Raw genomic sequence first — 21381 nt, forward strand, 5'->3', positions numbered from 1 at the left:
CAGAACAGCTGTGCTGATTAATGTCAGGAATAGGCACAGTGGCTTGAACTGGCAATTCCTGGAAACCAGAGTTTGGAGCACAAGGGGAACTGCATGTCTGTGTTTTGCAGGAGATATAGTCTGGCCAGATACGATGGACTCAGAAGCTGGGTTCATCCTTATTGCTAAGCAAGGGGTGTGGGCTGAAGCAGGTCAACAGAAAAGTGATTAGTTTAACAGCAGCTTTCATGAAAAACTGCCAGAAATTCCTCCACATACACACCACCTTTTCCTTGCAAGCACTGGCGAGTGACATAAGACAGGAGGACTTGTGGCACCTTAGAGACTAACAAATTTATTTGAGCATAAGCTTTCGTGGGCTACAGCCCACTTCATCGGATGCATAGAATGGAACATATATTGAGGAGATATAGATACATACAGAACATGAAAAGTTGGACTTAGCCATACCAACTCTAAGAGACTAATTAATTAAGATGAGCTATTATCAGCAGGAGAAAAAACCTTTTGTAGTGATAATCAAGATGGCCCATTTCAGACAGTTAACAAGAGGTGTGAGGATACTTAACATGAGGAAATAGATTCAATATAACAACTCAGACAGCATTTATCCATTCACGACCAATGCCGTCCCTAGCATATGGGTAAATCCCACTATGTTAAAATTGCCAAAGTCTGGGAGGAACGCAATGTGTTCCCAAGAATTTCCTCCATTATAATAATCACCGACAGAGTAGGAGCCTTCCCTGTTCTAATCCATACAAACCGTGAGCCCAGCACTATTGATTTCAGACCGTAACAGGTGCCAGTCGTGGGGTGCAACAAATCATTTGGAACAACTGAAAGGACTTTCATTGTAACTAGTGGAGGACGAGGTAACAGCGGCTGATGTGTATAGCTATCCTGCATGAAAACATCAATCCCCTCTTATCCAAAGCTTTCACTGTTCCTTAATCACTTCTCGGAACCCCGCTGTCCCCATTTCACAGCTACAGAACTGAGGCACAGAGAGGGGAAGTGACCCAAAGGTCACCCAGAGTACATTGCCAAGCCAGCTTTAGAGGCCAGGCCTCCTGGCTCTGCTGTGCTCCAACTGCAAGAGCACTCTGCCTCCCAGCTAAAGAAGTATCCTGCCTACCTGGCGATCACATCACCGTACAGATATTCATTTGGGAGACCCCGTACAGCACTCGTGAAGTGCTGCCATTGCCACTAACACACACACCACAAGGGCCATGCCTTGAGAAACTAGCAACAACAATACTTGTTTGGTTCTTGGCAGCTCAGGGACTGCAGATGCCCCTGCAGTTACTGACAAGGTGCCCTTAATGTCTCACAGGGAGTCACTTCTCATAGCATCCACCTCTGGGCAAGTCTCTGGAGGACTTTACTCTCTCGGCCTAGAGTTAGCTTGAGCACAGAAAAAACCCCTCCCTTTGCACCAAGTCACTGCATGCCCTCTGGTTAACAGGGGCATCAGGCTGCGATGCAAAAAGGTTGCTACTATGGCCACCAACTTCCTCCAGCCTGCTTGTGCTGCACCTTGTCCACCTGTGAAATGCAGGTGATCCCACCTCCCAGGGCTGTGGGAGGGGGGGCTTGCACAGCACGGTGACGATGGAGAGACCCAGGCTGGTCTCTGTGCTCGATAGTAACTCGCTCACTCACCTGGTTGATTAGCTGCTCTGGGGCTGTCCTGGGAGCAAGCTTTCAGGTCCCATCTCTGCCCACTGCCAGCCCCAGCCCATGTCACACTCCAAACAAGCCGCCTGCCTTTCGGCCTGGCTCACCTGAGTGACTGCTTTCAGCTGCGGCCCCCCAGAGCAGCCTGTTGGTCTGCCACTATTTTTATCAGAATTTCAAAGAACTCTCCAGGGCACAGTTCCTTTGCACTGGATATATTTAGGCCAAATGATGTCACAGGCAGCCTAGGCCGCTCCACTCTGCTCCAGCTGCTCGCCCTGCAAACAGGACAGTTTCTTATTGTGAAATGGGGATCACTGCTTGTTTCCAAGTGGATTTTACAGTTCAGGGAAACTAATCATTGCACTGGCGACTTCAGAGCACCCTTTCCTTGTCAAAGGTACATTTCAGCTGCATATAATGAGCTGCCTTTCACAAGACTTGGCTTCTAAGGGGAAGCGGGGAGCTGGACGATAGGAATCCAGTAGGAGCTGCACAGTGAGTGTCCGGCTGCCTCCTCTGATCAGTGAGCATTGATTCATTACATAATGCATGGAACTGTGGCAGCAGCTGCTGGGTGTAGCACTGTGTAGGAAGGGTCTGAATGCAAAGAGTAGCAATACCTTGCTTTATAGGAAGCGCTTCCCATTGAAGAGTTTGATTATCATTAGACAACAGATGAAATGCTAAATCATGCTGTGAGTATATTTTCTGTTTGCTTGTCCAAATATTGCTTCTTTATTACAATGGTTGGCAATTTTCAGCTTCAAATTACTTTACAGTTCGGTGAATTCACCTACTCCCAAGGATATCTGGCTGTCGGAGCCTAGTTGCAGCTCCCTCGAAGAGCTGTTTCTCTTGGCCATCAAAAGAGGCCAATAAATGCAGTCTGTGCATGCAGCAAGATGTTTTCAGTGTAATTAATACAGGGATTCTGTACCAAGACACTTCTAGGGGGTCAAGAAACAGGGTTTTGTGACTGACATTTTTGTCAATAGGTCGGATGAGACAGACACTTGATACAACACAAGAGAATCCATACCTAAGGAGGTGTTTCTGATTGTCATTCTGGGTTGAGATTGGTTCTCATTGGGTGTTTCTGCCACTTTGTATTCAAGCTTTGCACAGCCTCAGACACCTCCGGGGTCTAGAACCATTCTTCAGTTACTGGCTTTATGACGACCACACCTTTTATTTAAAAGTTACAGATGGATTCAGAAGAAATCAGATAGAACTTAACTAAAGCATTGGAACAGGAACTCTGGATACTACGGGATCATGTTCATGCTACTGTACTGGGGTTTCTTTGCAGGGACCGTCATTACCTGGTATAGACTCTCCAGGCAGTTTCCGTGATTGTAAATCTCCATCAGATGAACAGGGACTAGAACAAGAAGGTATTAGATGAAGCGTTAGCCGGGTGGAGTGCCCACTCTGCCTAGTGCTGTAACTGCATGATAGTGACAGGATCCAGGCCTGGGTCTTTTTAAATAAAACACATTGTACCAGGATTGACACTGGTGAGGTTACCTCCTTAGTGGTGGTGATTTTGCTGCTTTCCTGTCATAACTCCTGACTCAGAATGTGACCTGTCCCCCACAGACAGAGGCGGTAGCCATGGGCAATGAGTTTCCCCGGAGAGATTGTCAGAAATGAAACTTGAAATCTGATTTTCTAGCCCACACGATCTGCCTTTATAAATACAGTTAATGCGAGAGTAAAATAGAGCTGATAGGGCAGGAATTCTTCCACCTTTGGCCTCTTCTCTAACGACTGCTGTGTCTTTCTCGGCAAAGGACAGCTGTGATCTTAGAATCTTTTCCTTGCCTGGTGGAAGGAAGGAGTGACACTGTCTTATAGAACGATGACATGCTAGCCTTGTCCTGCACTAAAGCAAGCTCTCTCAAGGAGGAGGAGCTGGTTTCTCTTTGGACATATTTTAGTTAGTGTGCCAAAGAAGCTATTGCCTGGCTTGCACTACAGACTGGACACAAAAGTCAGACAGGTCAGAGGATGCTTATTTCACACTATGAGCCAGATGGAGGCACTTTCTAGTTTGCTTCTGCTAAATGGCAATTTCAGAGACAGCGGCTGATTTGATGGCACTGCTTATCTACGTTTTAAAAACTCATGCTCTCTGCTTAAGGCTCTCGGGTGGTCAGTGCTCCAAGACGCTGATAGTGCCTGGCTGTTCCCCTTCCTGCGATAAGATGTCCATCACAGGCTCCATAGTTCGAAAGCCAACCATGCATCGTTACATCAGCACCAAGGTCCTGCTGGCCGAAGGAGGGGAGACGCCCTTCACTGAGCACTGTCGCAACTATGAGAACATGTATCGGGTAAGTACGTGGAAGAGGGCAGATATAGTACACAGCCTGATTTCACCACTGACCATGGGACTGCTGTCCCTGGTTGAGGGGGTTTTCCTTACCTGACAGGATCAGTGCCCAGAGATGGAAGAAAAATGTGGGGTAACTCCTGTAATGATGCAGGGCAGGCCTGAACCAGGGAGTGGAGGCCAAGAGAGATGGTGAAGGTGGACAGAGTGCTGAACTGGTTCTCCAGTTAACTGTTCTCTTCCTTCACTCCTATAGTTCATTCATGTCGCTTTCTTCATCATGTGGAAAAAAGTTAGAAACTTTGGGCCAAACCCAGCCCTGCTGAGAAGCCGCACTTACCTGCACAATCCTACCAAGACATGTTTGGGTGTGTCATTGTCACTGTGTTTAGGGTTCAAATGGTCATTTGCAAGTGCCAGTGGAATGGTGATGGATAAGACAATCCATAAAACAAAAGAGCCCTGTAATTATAGATTAATAGACATCAGAAAGCATGCTGTGGTGGAACCACTGGTGAAATGCAAGACATTAGAAAGAAGTGGTATTCACCACGGTATTCTCATGCTGCTGCTGCAGAATCAGTCTAATAAGGTGCCACAGATTTTGTTGCTTCTTTGTCAGAGAAGAACCAAGGACATCCATGCCAGCCATGGGAACTTACAAGGGAAAGTCAGGGGAGTTGGGTCTAGTTGTCTTCCTAGAAGACTTACGGGGCTAAATCTGTTTAGCTTAACAGAGAGACAGTTAAGGGGTGATTTGATTACAGTGTGTAAGTACCTACAGGAGGAACAAATATTTAATAGGTTCTTCAATCTAGCAGAGAAAGGATAATGGTCTAATGACTGGAACTTGAAGCTGGACAAATTCAGACAGGAAATAAGGCATAATTTTTTAACAGACTAATTAGCCATTGAAACAATTGGCCAAGGGTTGTGGCGGATTCTCCATCACTGATCGTTTCTAAATGAAGGCTGGATGTTTTACTGAAAGCTTTGCGCTAAGAATTAGGTTGGGGAAGTTCTAGGAGGCATGTTATACAGGAGGTCAGACAGGAGTATTACAGTGCTCGCTTCTGGCCTTGGAATCTCTGAAGTCCATTGGCTGAGAAGAGTTTCTCTGTACCATATATAACTGCCAGGCCTTCTGTCCCTTCAGCAGTGACCTAGTCACAAAGACTCATATGCCTATGGTAAAATAGTGCTTCCACAGGAGGAAATGGCAGTAGCAAGGAAATCAAAATAGACACTGGATTTTACAGGTACCTTCCTCTTCTTTAACCAAACCTGCTGCCATCTGTCTCCTCAGGGTGAAAGGAAAACTCCACAGCAACTCACCCCCTTTCATATTTCTAATGCAGACCCTGCAAACAGAGATTCAGAACCTGAAGGATCAGGTACAGGAGCTGCATCGTGACCTCACAAAGCATCACTCCCTCATCAAGACAGAGATCATGAGTGAGATCCTACAGAAATCCCTCCAGATGGATGTGCAGATTGCCTCGGAGTATTCCTCTGTGGAAATGATGCGAAGCATGTTTGAAGAGGTACGTTTCCTGCAGTTGACGTTCTAGCGCCTGTGCCACCCTCTCTAAAGAGCGGCTTCCCCTAAATGGCAGTGCACAGCACTAGTGATGAGTCATGCCAATGCCAAGCCCAGGGAGAGAACCTGGAGCATCTCGGAGTAGGACGGACAGACGCATAAAGGGAGGCATCAGAGGTTGTTCTAGCAGAGCTGGCTCCTTGCAGAACATTTGCACATTTCTACCCTGTTCCTTTAAATGAACAGAAAATGACGATGGACAGTTGGGCACAGCTGGCTTTGTCCCCTCGATGGAAGGTAGAAGGGAGAGGATAGACAAGGTGGGGTGAAATGAGATGATACTGGAATCCGTAGGCTCAGTCCACTGCTAGAGATCTTCGTTAGCCAAGATTTTTCTAGTTCTGCCAGACAGACATCTGCTTTGCGGTCTGGACCTGAGGCTATATGATGTGCTGAGAGCAGTAGTGTGTTCTGAGGCAAGTGAGGCTGGTTACATTGAGGCATAGCCTGATCCCTGTGTACCCAGCTAGCAGGTAGGTTTGGATCCTGAGTAAGGGTGTGGTCAGTAGGAAATAGCACTCATGAGTACTGGATGCAGGGGCTTCCCCAGGAGACTTGCCCTGGAAAGTCACCAGCCTTTTTCTTGTTTTGCAAAGGCTCCACTCAGGCTATGGCTACACTACAGCTTAAGTCGACATAAGTTATGTCGTTCAGGGGTGTAAATTAGCCTCCCCCGCGTGACAATTTTTGCCGAATTAAGCGCTGGTGTAGACAGTGCTCTGTTGCTGGAAAGCTTCTCCCGCCGCTCGCAGGGGCTGGAGTAATTAAGCCAGTGGGACAGCTCTCTCCCATCAGCTTAGAGCGGCTACACTAGGGAGCTTACAGAGGTGCAGCTATCGCTACAATAGCCTGAGTCACTAGAATAATTAAAAGGGCCAGAGTCTTGGTCAGTACTAAAGGGGCTGCTGCTGCGGTATTTGCAAGTTGTTAGCTGCGGAGTGGATTGCTCTGCCAGCCTGGAATGATGGGAGAGAAACAGGCTCAGCAGACGTCCCTTGGAAAGGATACTTCAGTCCTTTATTGCAACATGCTGTCCAGCTCACTATTTTTGTTTCAGATTTGGGAGGAAACATATCAGAGGGTGGCAAATGAGCAGGAAATTTATGAAGGTATTTGTGACAGTTCTGTCCACTAACCCACTGATTCCATGTGGTGAGATGTTCTTCCCCAACTCACGATCTCTGTTTAATGTGCACTTGCTAAGTGGTGACAGCAGTCACAGTGCTAACTTAGTCTGTGTGTGGTCACGACACATTCTAGTTTAAAGGGGAAGTTTCAAACGTGAGAAAGAGCTGCTAAATTGCTCCTCTGCTGCTCTCCGCTCCAAGGGCTTCCAGCATTGGAATGCCACACCAAGGCCATGCTCCACTCAGAGGACTCTGCCTCGCTTCCCACACATGCAGATCCCTCTACCTCTCCTCCCCAGCCCTGCTGTCTTCCATCTACTACACCTCCCATTCCATGCTGATGGGCGAGGCGAGAATGGTCCAGCTCAGCAAAACCCCCTCCTCTACCCATCCCGAGCAGATTCTGTTAGAGAACGTAAATCAGGCTGGGTAACTGTCAAGCAAATCCCCACCCAGTAGCGCAGAGAGGCGCTAACAGAGTTTCAAACACCACTGTGGACAGAGCCCAGGAAGCAGCAAGAGAACAGGAAACAAAAACTAGAAAAACCCACAGAATTCAAAAAATTAAAATGTCAGCCTAGAGAAAACCTGAAAAGCAGAGTCTGGAGGGAAGTCTGGATATTCAGAGATTAAAGTATCTAACAAGCATAGCAGCTTTGCAAATCTCTCCCATAGATGGCTGGTTAACTGCAGCATGAAGAGATGGCAGCCTCTGGTGCTTCAGTTGGTTGTGGTTTACAGCACCTGTCCTGGGCTTAGCAGAAAGTTATAAGCATGTAACAAGGCCCCTCAGAGACTTAATTGGTCAGAGGACATGCTGGATGACTTCATAAAAACTCCTAGGACATCCGTGAAAGAACACCCTCTGAAAGCTAAGAGTCAGGAGAAAAGCCCCAATTTCTGAAAGACAGTGAATTGCTGGGTCCTGTTACACTGTGTTCCCTTTCCATGCAGCACAGTTACATGACCTGTTGCAGCTGAAACAAGAAAACAGCTACCTGACAACCATCACCAAACAGATTGCCCCCTATGTCCGCTCCATAGCGAAGGTGAAGGAACGGCTGGAGCCCAGGTAAGACAGCAGAGCCATTTCCTCGAGAGGCTTTGGGGGTCTTTGAGGTGGATTCATGCCTCTCAGTCCAGTCTCCAGTAGACTTAGCCACATTTCAAAAACACAACCAGTGCTCTTGCTGGCACTCAGCAGGGACACCATGGAGACCTAGCTGTCAGACAAGTGAGCTCATTTCTTCAGTGCCATGTTGATACTGTATCTGTTCTGTGGACAGAAAACTTGCAGTTCTAGTGCTGCTCATGTCCTGTTACAAATACAGCGTACCATCAAAACCGCTGCAGCTCACTCTGCTTTTCATCTCACTTTAGACTACAAGAACCCAGGGAACTGAAGGATGACCAGACAGAGAATCTGCTCAAAATTTACGATGACAGCACAGTGACCAGCGACACAACACACAGGTAGAGGATGGGGTGGAATGGTTAGAATGCTGATGGCTCATCTGAATACTTGATACCAGAATAAGTCAAACCACTGACAAATTAGCAAGTCATTTCATTTTCCATGTAAAACTGTCAGCTAAAATACTGAAGTTAGGAAATACAACTGGAAGACTTCCATAAAACCTTAGGTGCTGCAGGTAGGGTTAGGCACTGCCGGGGGCACACACTGAACAATGTGGCCATTAACAATTGCCATGCACTTTGCAGCAAAGGCAGGGTTCATGGGGAAGGGAGAGGAGGGGGATTTAGCCAGACTGTATCCTGGCTAAATTCCAGCTCAAGCAGTTTACTTGCTGATCCCACCCCCACAGTTCATCATCTTCCCTAAATTTGTTTCTCTACTAAGTTTCAAAGTTACAGAAAAACAGAACTCAGTATCCAATTACAAGAGAAAGGGGAAGAAAAACACATCCACAGTAATCTTTAAACCAAGTGTTTGTTTCTAAAGACCGTCTCTAAGGTCTTAGACACTGCAGCTGAAGAAACGGGTGCTAAAGAGAATCCTGAGTTACAGAATCTCTCTTCTAAATAAGAGTTTGCTAATAAAATATTCAGGCCAGCTGACAATTAGATCTTTTTGTGATTTAGCCAAGGTGCCTTTTCTGCTCTAGGAACGACTTGACAAGAAGCATGGAAGACAACAGGGAGCCCAAAGTGGACAACCGAATGCTGAACATTGTCACTGAGGATCCCCTACTGAAAGACACTTACAAAACCAAACAAAAAGGTGGGACAGAGAGTCCCAGCCAGAAAGATTTTGCAGTTTAGGCAAGGCAGAGTGCCAAGAAGCTGCACTGCTTTGCATTTCATATATACAAACAAGACTTAAATAGAAGTTTCTCGAGTACATTTATGGTTGAGTCAGGCTGGTATTACAGAGGATCTATCCATTGAAATAGACATGACCAGATGGGAAGGACCAGCATTTCCAAATTTAGTTTGATGAAATTGAGTCTTGAAATGCAGACTAAGGCGTCACCAATTCAGTGAATCTAAATACTGTTCTCATTACATTATCAGATGGTTTTTAATCAGTTATGGTCTGATTTCCCAGGCCAATTTCTTTGGCTGTTTGTATTTTCAACAGGGTTATATTGTATTTTTCTGTATCAATAAATTCAAACCTCTATTCAGCAGAGAAGTCCAGTATCTCCCGAGTCAGAACTCTTCGGTGGGCCCCCATCAGGTCAGTAACTTGTTATTGGAATTGGTCTCCTTTCTCCTTCATGTGGAAACTTTGAAAAAACAAATATTGATACTATTTCACACCTGAAATCCCTTACACCTCAGCTGCTCAAAGCGAACTGTAAGCTCTTGGTGGTGTACCTAGAAACATGGAGGATTACAAGCCTAATTTTGACATTGATAGCACAATGTATTTTAAATGCATGAGAACAGCTAGCTCTATGTACGTTTTATTCGCACTACCCCTACTCCCTGCCCCGACAACTTATTTAAAAGCCTAGCTAAGTAAACAATGTATTCTTTATTAAAAGTGGAATGTAGCTATTTCCTCAAAAAGAAAGTCACCTTGCATAGCCTTGAAGCTGGGTTTTGGGGCGGATTATGGTTTTAGGGCAGTTATTTTGGGGAGGAATTGTTTTTAAACACTTCTGCACTTTAGTGTAATGAGATCAGTAGGACAACGTTTTCTTGAGGTTTTTATGCTGTAGATTGTTCAGAAGTCTTGTTTTCCATATGAGATGTACACAGCTTTGTATATTAAAAATCTGAAAAAATAAAATATCAGTTCTTGATACTTCATGCAAGTTGTTAATCTAGCATGACTACACCCACCAGGGAATTCTGGGAGGGCCAGACTGCATGGGACAACAACCCTCTCACCAGCAGACTTCTCAGGAGATAAATGTCCTTCTGATAAGTTTCAAAGAGAGTATGTTTCCCTTACAATCACCACACTTTTTCAGATTATTTTAACCAATTATAGTTTTATTTAATAAATGGAAAGAATTCTCAACATCCGCAAAAGAAAAGAACCTTTAAATATCTGTAATGAACATTTCTTCATGTAAGAAAAAGGGTAGAACTACTCCATTCATTTAATACACAGTTGGTCTCAGCAGGCCCAAATAGATTGTGGAGTGATTCTAGTAAACAGTTTTTTTCAGCACAAACAGACTTCAAACATCTTGTGATATAACAAGGTAACAATCTCCTATTGCAACAGGAATGTTGAGGTGTTTTCAAGGCAGGAGACGACTTCCTCCTCATATTCCAATCCAATGACAAATTACCAAATAAAATAAAGACAGTGAGGTCAGAAGCTACTCCAGGCAGTAAAAAAGTGCAATAGATGGACAGTTACTCTGTGCCATTATTTGAAAGTTGTATCCTGACCGTCAAAGAACACTTACTCAGTGCTACAAGCAGAATATGAAAGTCAAGGAACCAGGACAAAGTAAATTCCTAAAGTTATAACATGTTTACAAAAAACAAGTTTTAGGAATTAGTTGTTTACAGAGTGACTACGTTATTTTTTGTCGGACATTAGAATAAATACTATGTGTCCTTACTAAGCCCTCACCTCCAACAAACATTATTAATAATCAAGTTTCCTTTTTACAGTTTATGCTAATCACTCTGTCCTTCAAAAACCTTTGCACAATAAAAATGGAGGTCAGTTTCACTTTCTGGTTCTCCTGCACTAGCTTAAAATTGCAAATTTTAAACTGCAAACACTGCAGGAGATAGTTTAAATAGAAGCTAAGCAGGTGACTTGGAACACTTCTGCGACCTATTGAACACATACAAGTCCTAAATTTTTGGCCTGAACAACGTGATAGTGCCTTTTACCCTTGTTAGTAAATAAGGGTCAGTGAGCCAGCAATCCGATTGGTTGACAAGTTTAATTTGGTAGACTGCTTTAAAATACCGGTACATAGAATTTTATGTAGGCTGTATCTCTTATTAGTGGTTAAGATGTTTTCCCAAGCTGCATAAATACTGTTTTTAGTAATGAGTTGAAGTCCTTTCACACAGGACTTCATAAGTTAATTGCTAACATGAGACTGTGCGAATCTATCAAGGGCCAGAATGAAGTTCTTATTCACCTGGTACAGAACTAGAAGTTGTTCATTGACAACGTCTTTGATTTTTTTAAAAGACTCTGTGCTGCAGCATGTGCCAAAGGGTCCATTTTGATTAATAAATAAATGGAAAACCCAATTTGAACTAAAGGGTGATCTTCATTTCTTTGTGAATTCCGACTCACCTTTCCTGTGGGAATGAGGGCTGCAGCAATCATTCCAGATATTTACACCACAGGATAAAGTACTAAGATCCCACACCTCCAGAAGTGGAACATTAGCGCTATGTAAATTGACTTGGGGCAAACTTTTCAAAAACACCCACACCTCATTTTCAAAAGTGATTTAGGTGTTTGAAAGTTTTGCCATAGGTCAAGAAGTGTGAAGATTATTCTTCTGACTCAGCACACCTTGGGATGAACCTACATGCCCTGCACAAATCTGATTTTTGTGCAAGTTCTTGTCTGGGTGAAATTTACAATTAACAATAACTTTGGGGCATTGCCACTATATTAAAATAAATTTCAGCAAGGCCATTGGAGAAGAAAGTGCTTTCACTGACCACTGCATCAACCAAGTAAATCATTTGCTGTGCCCATTCATATTCTTGCTGACAGACATAATCTAAAGAAAATGCATTCTCACTGTGACAACATGCATCCTACAAAGGGCTTATTCAACAGAACCTGAGGCTTGGTGGGTGCTAGTCAGAACCTCCAGCTACACAGATGAAAAAGGTCTTCTTCCAACATAGCTACAGATGTTACATTTGGGTGTTGACTCAGAACATGTAGATATATCCCAAACCCAAAGGGTAACTGTAGTATCTAGGCACCAGAACTGATATCATCAATGACAGGGGTATTAGAAATACTCATGATACTTTGCATATTCACATGAGCAACCTGTTATCCCAGGCAAGTGAAATGATGTAAAGCATACCATTTATGGAGAGAAAAACAAAAAAACCACAATAACCCTTCCAAACAAGTGCCAATAAAAGAATAAGACTTATTTAATTGATACCCCTCCATCACAGTAAGTTATCTAAATAGTTTAAAGTGGTAAATTTTAGCAGCTAGGAGCCAATATGCAATCCACAAGTTCAGAGCCCACTGTCTCAGTTTTACACTGAAGCAATTACTAGATCCTTTGCTTTCTGGCACAAAAATTGACAAGAGAATGAAAGTCTCACTGTGAACAATGACTGTTCACACAAGACCCATGAAATCTAGCCAGCTTTCCTGCTGATAAAGTTGTCCAGCAGTTGTAGACACATACAGACTTCTGTGGTGAACAGAGGATTTTTTCCTAACTAGGGCCCTCAAACAGCAGTGTGAGAAAGATAATGTGAGCTCAAGCCTCTGACAATAAGACTAGAGTAGTAACGCAGCATAAAATGTTTAGGGTTAGAGAGATTTGACCCACATATTGTCTCACACAGCAAACAATTAAACAAGTAGTTTCTCACTGTATTGCTCTAACAGTTTGACCTAATAAAAGATTTATTCATGTAATAAACTAAGTCCCTAGTATATTTTTTCCCCCACTACCTGGCAAAACAAACCCCATACTCCAGAGCACTTTTTAAGTTTACTCTGCTGGGTCATTTGTGATCAGCGTGTAATTTCTCTGCTCTTGATTCAGGTGAATTCTAATTAGCCCATACATGCTAGGTACTATTGCCATGTCTATACTACAAGCTAGCGGTATGATTCCCCTGCTCACATACACATATGAATGGTAGCTTGATGAGTGCTACTGCAAGGACAAATAGCCGTGTAGCCACGAGCAACACAGAGTACATGCTGACCAGTTCCAGGCAGGTTTGTACTCGGCATGGCTCAGCCATGCCTCCATTGCTGCTACTCATGCTACTGCAGCTCCACAGCTATTTATACCTGCACTAGCTCTCGTAGAGCAACCGCTAGTATGTGTACACCAGCAGGGGAAATTACACCACCAGCTAGAGTGCGATGCTTTTCAACGTTCAGTGTCAAAGTGCTTTACAAAGAAGGTCAGTATCATTATCAATAGTAGGTTTAGTTATGAAACATTTATACAATGGAAAAATTCATACGAGAAACATCTTAATAAAATAAGTGCAGTTAAGAATCGTTGTTTGTATTAAGATTTTAACTGGTTTGAGATTTCTTCTGAGGTATGTTGGCTACAGACAGATAGCAAAATTTATAACTCTCTTTCAGAAGTACATTGGAGGCACTTCTATTGCAAAGGAAAAGCAATCTAAACAGGAATCAAGTCCTTACAAATAATTATGCAGAGGAAAGACAACATTAACCAAATACAGCCCTGCTGAAGTTTCATATCCTTTTCTTCAAGCAACAAATACATTCAGTAGGAGATTTAATGTAACAGTGGGTATTTTAACTGGAATTCAATGCAGCAGGTGCCCTGGAATTTGAAGGCATAACTTGGGTAGGAAAAGGCTTTTACATGATGGAAGAGAGAAGAGATTAACAATTTGTCCTTACATCCCTTCCTATGCAGGTCTACAGGAATTTGACTTCCAACTTGCTTGGTACATGCCTCATTTTAATATCAAAGTGTGTTCCCAGTAGTATTTCAATTGTAAACTTAAGCATTCCAAATTACTGATATAGTCATCAGCACCACAAAAGAACTTTACTAAAATACAACCCAACAGAAGTTGGCAACATCTTTACAAAAGCAGCTTCTTCCAGTGCTCTATTTCCTGAACTATGTTACAGCACCTTAATGAAAGGAATACTTCAAGCCAAGCCATTACTTGCCAGCATACAATTCTCATTCCAGCAAGAAAGTCTATCTAGAATCAAGGAAATAGTGAACTTCTTTGGTATATAGTAACAGAAATAAATTATACCACAAAAACTGAATACAAATAATTTCCAGAATGGGGAATATTTAGAATATCAGTTAATCAGAAAAATATTTCCCTGCATTAGCATATTTTCTGGAAGTGTTTCTCGTACAGATGAAACATCCAAGACACATTCTAGAACCAGGCAAGGATCTTACTACCTAAGGCCTACTGCAAGTCTGCCTGCTATTGTTTTCTCTGCATTCCACAAAAACAGGAACAAACCTGTAATTTCTCTGAATTAAACTTATTTTCATGAGTGAACTAGGAGTAGAGAAAGAGCTATCAACTAAAGTTATTTAAATGGGATACAATGCAGCATGATTTTGAAGACTGTGTTTTACAGAAGCAAGTTTACCATTTGACAGGACAGACTCTTGCCATGAGGACTATGGAAAAATGACAAAATGATGAAACTTAAATTCATGGCACTAGGTAACTGATGGACACAACAACTGAGTTAAGTTTTCAATCTGAGCTTTCATGGTGTTTAATGAAAGATTATTTGTGATTTAAGAAAGTTTGAATATTGAAAGAGCCCCCTATTAACATTATATTAGGAGACAGTGCTTTGTGCCGCACTGCCAGTCTTTCAGGTAAGCATATCCCCAAAACGGTATGTAAATTCATGCATTTAAAAAAAGACAGAAATAAAGGGGCGGGGTTCTGAAAGCCCTCCAAACAGGATATTACCACACTGACTTCAGTGGGAGTTCCACACACTGCAGACCTGTGGAGTCAGGTCCAGAGAGGTTAAAGCTGTGCTGTTTAGCTTTTTTAAGGGCAAAAAGCTTTAATTTTAAAGTTTCACCATAGAAATATGATCTTCCAACCAGCACCCTTCTAGTGCAATGGTTGTTACTAGGAAGTGCATAGCTCGTTCTTCAACAGAATCTGTTAACATGTTTCAGTACAACTCAGCTGTTGTAGGTAGAGTGAGCCATCTTTTCACAAGCATTATGCTTCATTTTAGGATCACTATAGATTAAATAATCCAGAAGATCCCTCTATGCATCTAGGAAGGACTCCTATCTTGACTGAGCTTCTAGTTTATGTGCAAGGTGTTCCAGCTGCCTAGCCTTTAATGAGTTTCCAATGGATGATCAGTAAACAAAGACTGGCTACTCCTAAACGTGTCACGATATAGTGCTATGCATAGTTCCTTTCCATATGATGCCTGGAGCTGGATGTTCGCTCAGGGAGTCTGATTTTTCACGTGTTACAGTTCCACTTTAACTCCCTTGATAAAAGGCAGACCTGATGGCACTTTCTTTTTATACTCCAGGTACTCCGCTCCAAAGAAGTGAATTAACGTAAACTCCTCCTCTTCTATTCGCTCTCTGAAGAATCTCCAGGATGCTAAAGTGTAGCCAACAACACAGACGGGATTACAGAGTAAGACCTGTAAGAGGACACAAGTGGTTACAGTCCAATTCAGCCTTGCAAAACTCTGTTCACCCCAGGAAAGATTTTTGGTTGGTTGTTTGAAAAACAAATGAAGTTTCATTAGTTGTCCACAAAGTGTATATCTGCAGTAAGGCTTAAAAAGGTCCCCATTCTCCAAAAACAATTTTTTTTAGAATTTTGTTCTTGATAAGAATCATATCTCTGCATTCTAGACCAAGTATGACAAAATAGTTATGATGAAGAAAGAGCACCGACATTTCTTTCTATTGTAATAGCAGACCCAAAGAGTGTGCTGCTGCTAAGAGAATTCAGGCTTGTAAGGCTTACGCATATGTGGCTTTGCATATTTACAATTTTTCTTTAAAAGATAACAACAAACACCATCACCGCTCATACAACTACAAGATTTATATATCTGATACTCTAGGTTTGTTATAAACTAATTACAATATCTAATATACTGACATTTTAAGTTACAAGAGTACTGTAGTTGGTTTCAAGTATTTGACCTGGGTTTTAGGTACACTAAACAGGTTAATTTTACTTGTCAGTCCTGTACAATACTAATATTCAATAAGAATAAGGCAAGTCTGATGGCTTACTGGAAGACACTTTGGAAGTAAAGATGAAAAGGAGGTCTGGACACACCCTGGAAGCTTTAAGGTCCAATGGCTAGCAGCAGATCACACCTTGAACCTCTGAAAGTGTTCCAGCTCAAACCCATGCTCCACTGCCTCTGCTTATTTCATATAGAAAATTAAGGAGATATTGTCTTCCCAGACATCACACATGAAGGAGAGTTCAGAGGACAGCAGTTTCATGACTCAGCTAAAAGTGTGCTGGTGGAAGACAGAACGTGTCAAAATCCATACCAGGGACTCCTACAGTTGATCATTTGCTAAATAAATTAGGTACAGGCTCTGGGCAGCATTAAGAAAACCTAGAAGAAGATCAAGATAGCTAAGTGTATTTTATACAATACCTGTGTTCCAATACTCCAGTAAAACCATCCCACGTAAGACGGGTGCCGGAACCACCCATACACCCCACTTGTCACCAAAGTATGAGTATCCGATTTCTCATTCTGAACAATATGGTTGAAGTTGGAGCCAGCTGTGAGCATGGCAGCTTTCCTCAGACAATCCCCAAAGATCACCATCAATAACCCTACTGTACTGAGCCAGGTGATTTGCTTCATTTCTGCAAGTGAATAAGTACTGGTCACAACATGTTTTAAAAGTTCACTATTTTATTGCAGGTAAAAAAAGGAAATTTAGGGTTAGAGGTCTAGGGTAGGGAGAGAGCATCTTCAAAATTAATTAACCTAACCCGATGCATCCAGTTCAAAGCCCTGAAGTTGTTATATACTATCCCTGAGAGATTGGTGTGCATGGTCTTTTTGTTTTAAGACAGTATATAACAAATGCAGTGTGTGTTGTACAATTTTAGTCTATTAAAATTAAACAAAACATTTGAACAGAAGTCTGATACACTATTTACTCTTCACCAGCTATACTGACAAGGCAGCAGTGTGTCTTAACTCTTCCTGGTGGATCTAAATGCAAAGGTAGAGTGGTCAGAACACACAGCTACAAAGAGAATCTAACCCTGGAACTGACCACTGTCTCTTCTTGTTTCACAAGTTGGATGGGGTTAAGTTGATGTGCTCAGTCTTTAGAGAAAAGCAAATGCACTCTACCAGACTTTCCCCACCAATATCCAACACTCTCTGGTCTGACATAGGATACTGGCAGCGGGGAGCCATAAATACTTCTCCCATTCCAGAAAACTGGTTTTAAAAAGTTTGTCTAAAAAGACAAAGAATCCCAAAATAATTGATATTGTTGGTAACATGAATCTTGCTTGAGCACTAACAAAATCCAGTCAGCAAGAGATCTCTTCGAACTCTTTTTAGCAGAATGCCAAACATTCACTGGTATTCCAGATTGCCTAAAAACTATCCTCAATTTCAAGAGTCAACACAGCATGCAAAGTGTTTGGGAATAAGATAACTGTCAGTACACGCTCATCAAATCTCCTCTCCTTTAGACATCCTGACACAGAATAACTAGATGTGACTAATCAAGCCTAACAGTGTAAGTGCCAGGTTTCATCCTTTACCATGCTTTATTAGAATCCCTCATAAAATGTATTTAAATACCAACACACTGGTATTTAAATACCTATACACAAGGCATGAAAATGCTGGTGCTGTTTAAGTCAGTGGCAGTCAGTGGCAGAAAACCCATTGACTTCAGCAGGGTCAGGACTTCACCTGACATATGCATGAGAATAATTTAATCCTAGGAATTTCTCTCCCTTTATGAATTGCTTAAAATGTGCTGCCTATGAAGTCCTCTCATGTGAAATACAGCCTATATTTTTACCCACGGGCAATTGCTATTCTCTTTAAAAACTTACTCAGAAACCTCAAATAAAGCTACTGACCTGGATAAATGATTTTTTCAACTGTGAATTCTATCCAAGAAGAGAGAGCAGCTAGAGTATACTCAAAACTGTGGTTTAGGAGGAAAGAGTCCAAGGACAAACTTCTGGGATTATTGATCGCTGTCACCAAATACTCAGAATAATGGAACAGTGACAAGGAACACATATACCTAGAAAAGAAGAAACCCCCCGAATTTAAGCTGAACTTAATGTATTTTAAAAGTCCAGTTATGTTTTGCTGTGTTTATTTCTGGAATCCTATGTTTTGAAATCCATGGTACTCTGTTGACTGTTCACAGCAGCATAACTAGAATTCTGCAACTCTTATTCTCCACTATTTATTCAAGTATGTTAAGAACAAACATGTCATTTGTATAAGGTTATGTAGACATATATATTAAAAACAAAACTTAAGACTTTCATTTAAGAGGGGCTGGATGCTTCAAGGGATTGGTAATACAATTATATCCAATAGCAAGTCAAGCAGACCAGAGCAGCAGGTAGAGACTGGAATAATTCTACAATGCCAACCAATCCTGCAATGCCAGGGGTATCAACTAGATAACCAAATATTATTTTTCCCATCTTTAATTACTAGCAACAGGATACCAAACCTCTCACCTCGTGGGCATTGGTTTGACTGCACATATTTCACTTGTAGCGCCCCTCACCCTTCACGGGGAGGAACATGGCTGCAAAGGCCAGGAGGGGAATTCGAGGTGCGTGACCCATCCAATCTCTGGGGGTCTTCTCAGACCAAAGATCAGTGGCAATTGTGCAGGTTTCCTGAGGCAGGGACAGGCCTGAGGCCGGCCCCGCGGCTCCGCACAGGTCTCCATACAGCAACCGTGTTCGGACCCCCCTGAGCTCAGCCGCCCACGGGGCTCCCGCTCGCCACCCTGCGCGCCGCGTTCTCTTACCAGCCGAAGTGCTCCCAGGAGGAGCGCCCGAAACTCAGCAGCAAGCCGCACCCGCAGGCGAAGCCCAGGAGGCAGGCCCGGACCGCGATCTGGAGCGGAACACGAAACACAAACAGCTGGAGCTGCCCCGCTCCGGCTCCGCGGGGCCCCCGGGCCGGGGGGACCCGCCCCCCGCCGGCCTCCCTGGCCGGGAGCAGCGGGACCCGCGCCGGCCCCCGCGCGCCCACAGCGAGACCCCGCCCCCGGCCCCGCCCCCGCCCCGCCCCGGGGAGAGCGGCGGCCGGTAGAGCCGCCGCAGCAGCGCGGTGCTCCCCGCCACGTGCAGCGCCAGCGCCGCGCGGCCCTGGAGCCCGGGCCCGGCCAGCAGCGCGGCGGGCGCCGGCAGCAGCAGCGGCAGCGCCGCCACCGACGCCCCGAGCAGGAAGGCGGCCAGGCTGGCCCGGCCCTCCGGCACCAAGCTCCCCTCCGCGGCGGCCATGACGGCGGCTGGGCCGCCAAGCACCGCGAGAGTGTCCCCCCGGAGGCCCGCCTTCCGGCGCAAGTCTCGCGAGAAGAGCCTTGACGGGCCCAATCTCGCGAGGCTGCGCCTGGGAAGAACTCAAATCTCGCGAGATTCCCCCAGCAAGCTCGCGGCTGTAGGGGGCGGGACTCCGAATGGGTTGGTCATAACAGTGCAGAAGGGTCCGGGAGCGGCAGAGCAGCGCCCCCTGTGGCGTGGAAGACGCAGGGAGGAATTTAGCTGCAGGTCACCAGAGTGAGACTAGTTTTTATACAAAGACTCTTCACTAATTGCTCATTAATAACTGTGCTAGTCTCTAAGGTGCCACAAGTGCTCCTGCTCTTTTTTCATTAGAAGCTCTGCCCTTATGAATAGGATCCTGAATGAGCATCTCATTTCTACTCATTCTGTACAGAACTTCAGTGGGGTCACTGTGGATTTACACCAAGAAGTTACTTGAGATTTACAGGTGAAATTAGCATTCGGGCCATTGTTTTTCTAAAATGTCTGTGACACAGAAGTGCTCTTCTGCTGCAGAAGCGGTGGGTTAGACTGCCAAGCAGAAGAAGCTGGAATACCACACTGGTCTTACTCGAAATTCCTGCTGCAAGAGGGGAGGTCTGTGGAGCTGTAAATGCTGCAGCAGCAGAGCCTGTGGGCCCAGACAGCAATAAATAAAAGCCCTGTGTGTTGACTGGGGTTGTGTCATTGCATTGTGATTGCCCGAATGGCTTGTAACTTGATTCATGTTTTTGTAACCACGTTGTGTCGTGGACACTAGAGGGGGCATGTGCACTAGTCAAAAGAAGCCCATGACTGCAAAGCAAGTTAGAGAATGTACGTTTACAGTGTGTGCTGTGGAACTCTTGCAGAGAGCATTGATTTCAGTATCTGCCTCTACATCGTTAGCGATTTGAGAGCCTAGTTTCTTTTTTGCTGAAAGTTTTTCTGATCACTTTTACATAATATCAACCATTCCATTTATAAACCTTTCCTGATACACTAAGCGATCTTCTCCTACATCAAATCTCTTCTCGGAACAACTACTCTAATTTTAGTGAATGGGTCCTGCTCATGCTCAGCACCTCTGAAAATCAGGCTCAAGGTCTCCAGCTGGGTTCCCAAAAATTGAGGTGCTCCAAAGCAGTGGACACTTGAAAATGTCGGTCTTCTGTCCTATGCCAACGGTACCAACCTCCACTCTCCTGTGTGATCATTAACCAGTGAACTGTGATTTCTCATTTAAACTGTAAACTATTCAAGGCAAGGCTCTTATCGTCTTATAAAGTCATGAATATTTGTGGTGCTGTATATAAAATAATAGTAATCTGCCATTTGAAACCAGCAATTCTTATTTGTAACTGAACTCCTTAGAGTTCAGTGAAGCTAGTTGTAGATGGCTGATGGCTTTTAATGAACATGATAACCCAGACCCATACTCTTTTGGGTGCATTTCAGTTTAAACTCTCTAAAACCTCTGTAAAGGCTGCACATTCTATCAGTGAATTAGTCTAAAGTGTGTAAATTATATCTGAACAATAGAGCAGGGTAAATATTTAAAGATTAGAGCCAGCTGGAGCTGCGCACAAAAGGCTCAGACAATGGGGGTCTTTCTGAATTCACTCTCCTCAACGCTTGCAAAACCCAGTTCAGTGTTGATTCACTTCCTTGAGTCACTCCCTTGACTCGTTATGTGACATCAGGCTGCTTGTAGCTGAAACCTAACTAAACAGATGTTAAAACTTCAGCCACAGCAGACTTCTCAGGAGTGGGCTAACTTATTTCAGCGTGTTTGAGTTTGCTTAAGTCAGTTGTGATTGATAATCACTAGCTAACTGATTGAAATATAACTTGAGCAAGGACTGAATTAAAGGATCATGTAATAAAATAAAAAAGACTGCTGGCTTTGGCCTCCTGTCAGGTCCTTGCCTTTC

The 21381-nt window shown here is 43.7% G+C and overlaps 2 protein-coding genes and 1 long non-coding RNA gene across 7 annotated transcripts in view; 1 reads left to right on the plus strand and 2 right to left on the minus strand.

Annotated features, from left to right (window-relative positions):
• LOC120387723 overlaps nt 1-9454 on the minus strand; it is a 35673-nt gene extending 26219 nt beyond the window's left edge. Inside the window, exon 1 of the long non-coding RNA XR_005590312.1 lies at nt 9388-9454. This is a non-coding gene — a long non-coding RNA (uncharacterized LOC120387723). The remainder of the gene's footprint in view (nt 1-9387) is intronic.
• RNF207 (ring finger protein 207) overlaps nt 1-9971 on the plus strand; it is a 33342-nt gene extending 23371 nt beyond the window's left edge. For 2 of the 5 annotated variants that reach the window (XM_039508755.1, XM_039508757.1), the window contains exons 12-17: nt 3830-4022; nt 5380-5565; nt 6679-6730; nt 7703-7820; nt 8129-8221; nt 8875-9971. In XM_039508755.1, coding sequence (XP_039364689.1) covers nt 3830-4022; nt 5380-5565; nt 6679-6730; nt 7703-7820; nt 8129-8221; nt 8875-9031 — 799 coding nt within the window. In that variant the 3' untranslated portion in view covers nt 9032-9971. Of the gene's footprint in view, nt 1-3829; nt 4023-5379; nt 5566-6678; nt 6731-7702; nt 7821-8128; nt 8222-8851 lie in introns of all 5 variants that reach the window. The other 3 variants (XM_039508753.1, XM_039508756.1, XM_039508754.1) reach the window with 3 other exon arrangements.
• Nucleotides 9972-14633: 4662 nt separating this feature from the next.
• ICMT (isoprenylcysteine carboxyl methyltransferase) lies at nt 14634-19524 on the minus strand. Its single transcript, XM_039508758.1, has 5 exons — nt 19219-19524; nt 18949-19042; nt 18029-18198; nt 16563-16780; nt 14634-15575 (listed from the first exon to the last, which is right to left on the minus strand). The coding sequence occupies exons 1-5, from the start codon at nt 19424-19426 to the stop codon at nt 15393-15395; spliced, it is 873 nt and encodes a 290-aa protein (XP_039364692.1). The 5' UTR covers nt 19427-19524; the 3' UTR covers nt 14634-15392.
• Nucleotides 19525-21381: the final 1857 nt, after the last annotated feature.

The sequence above is a fragment of the Mauremys reevesii genome, linkage group 21 (assembly GCF_016161935.1).
Source record: "Mauremys reevesii isolate NIE-2019 linkage group 21, ASM1616193v1, whole genome shotgun sequence".
Classification (NCBI taxonomy): Eukaryota; Metazoa; Chordata; order Testudines; family Geoemydidae; genus Mauremys; species Mauremys reevesii.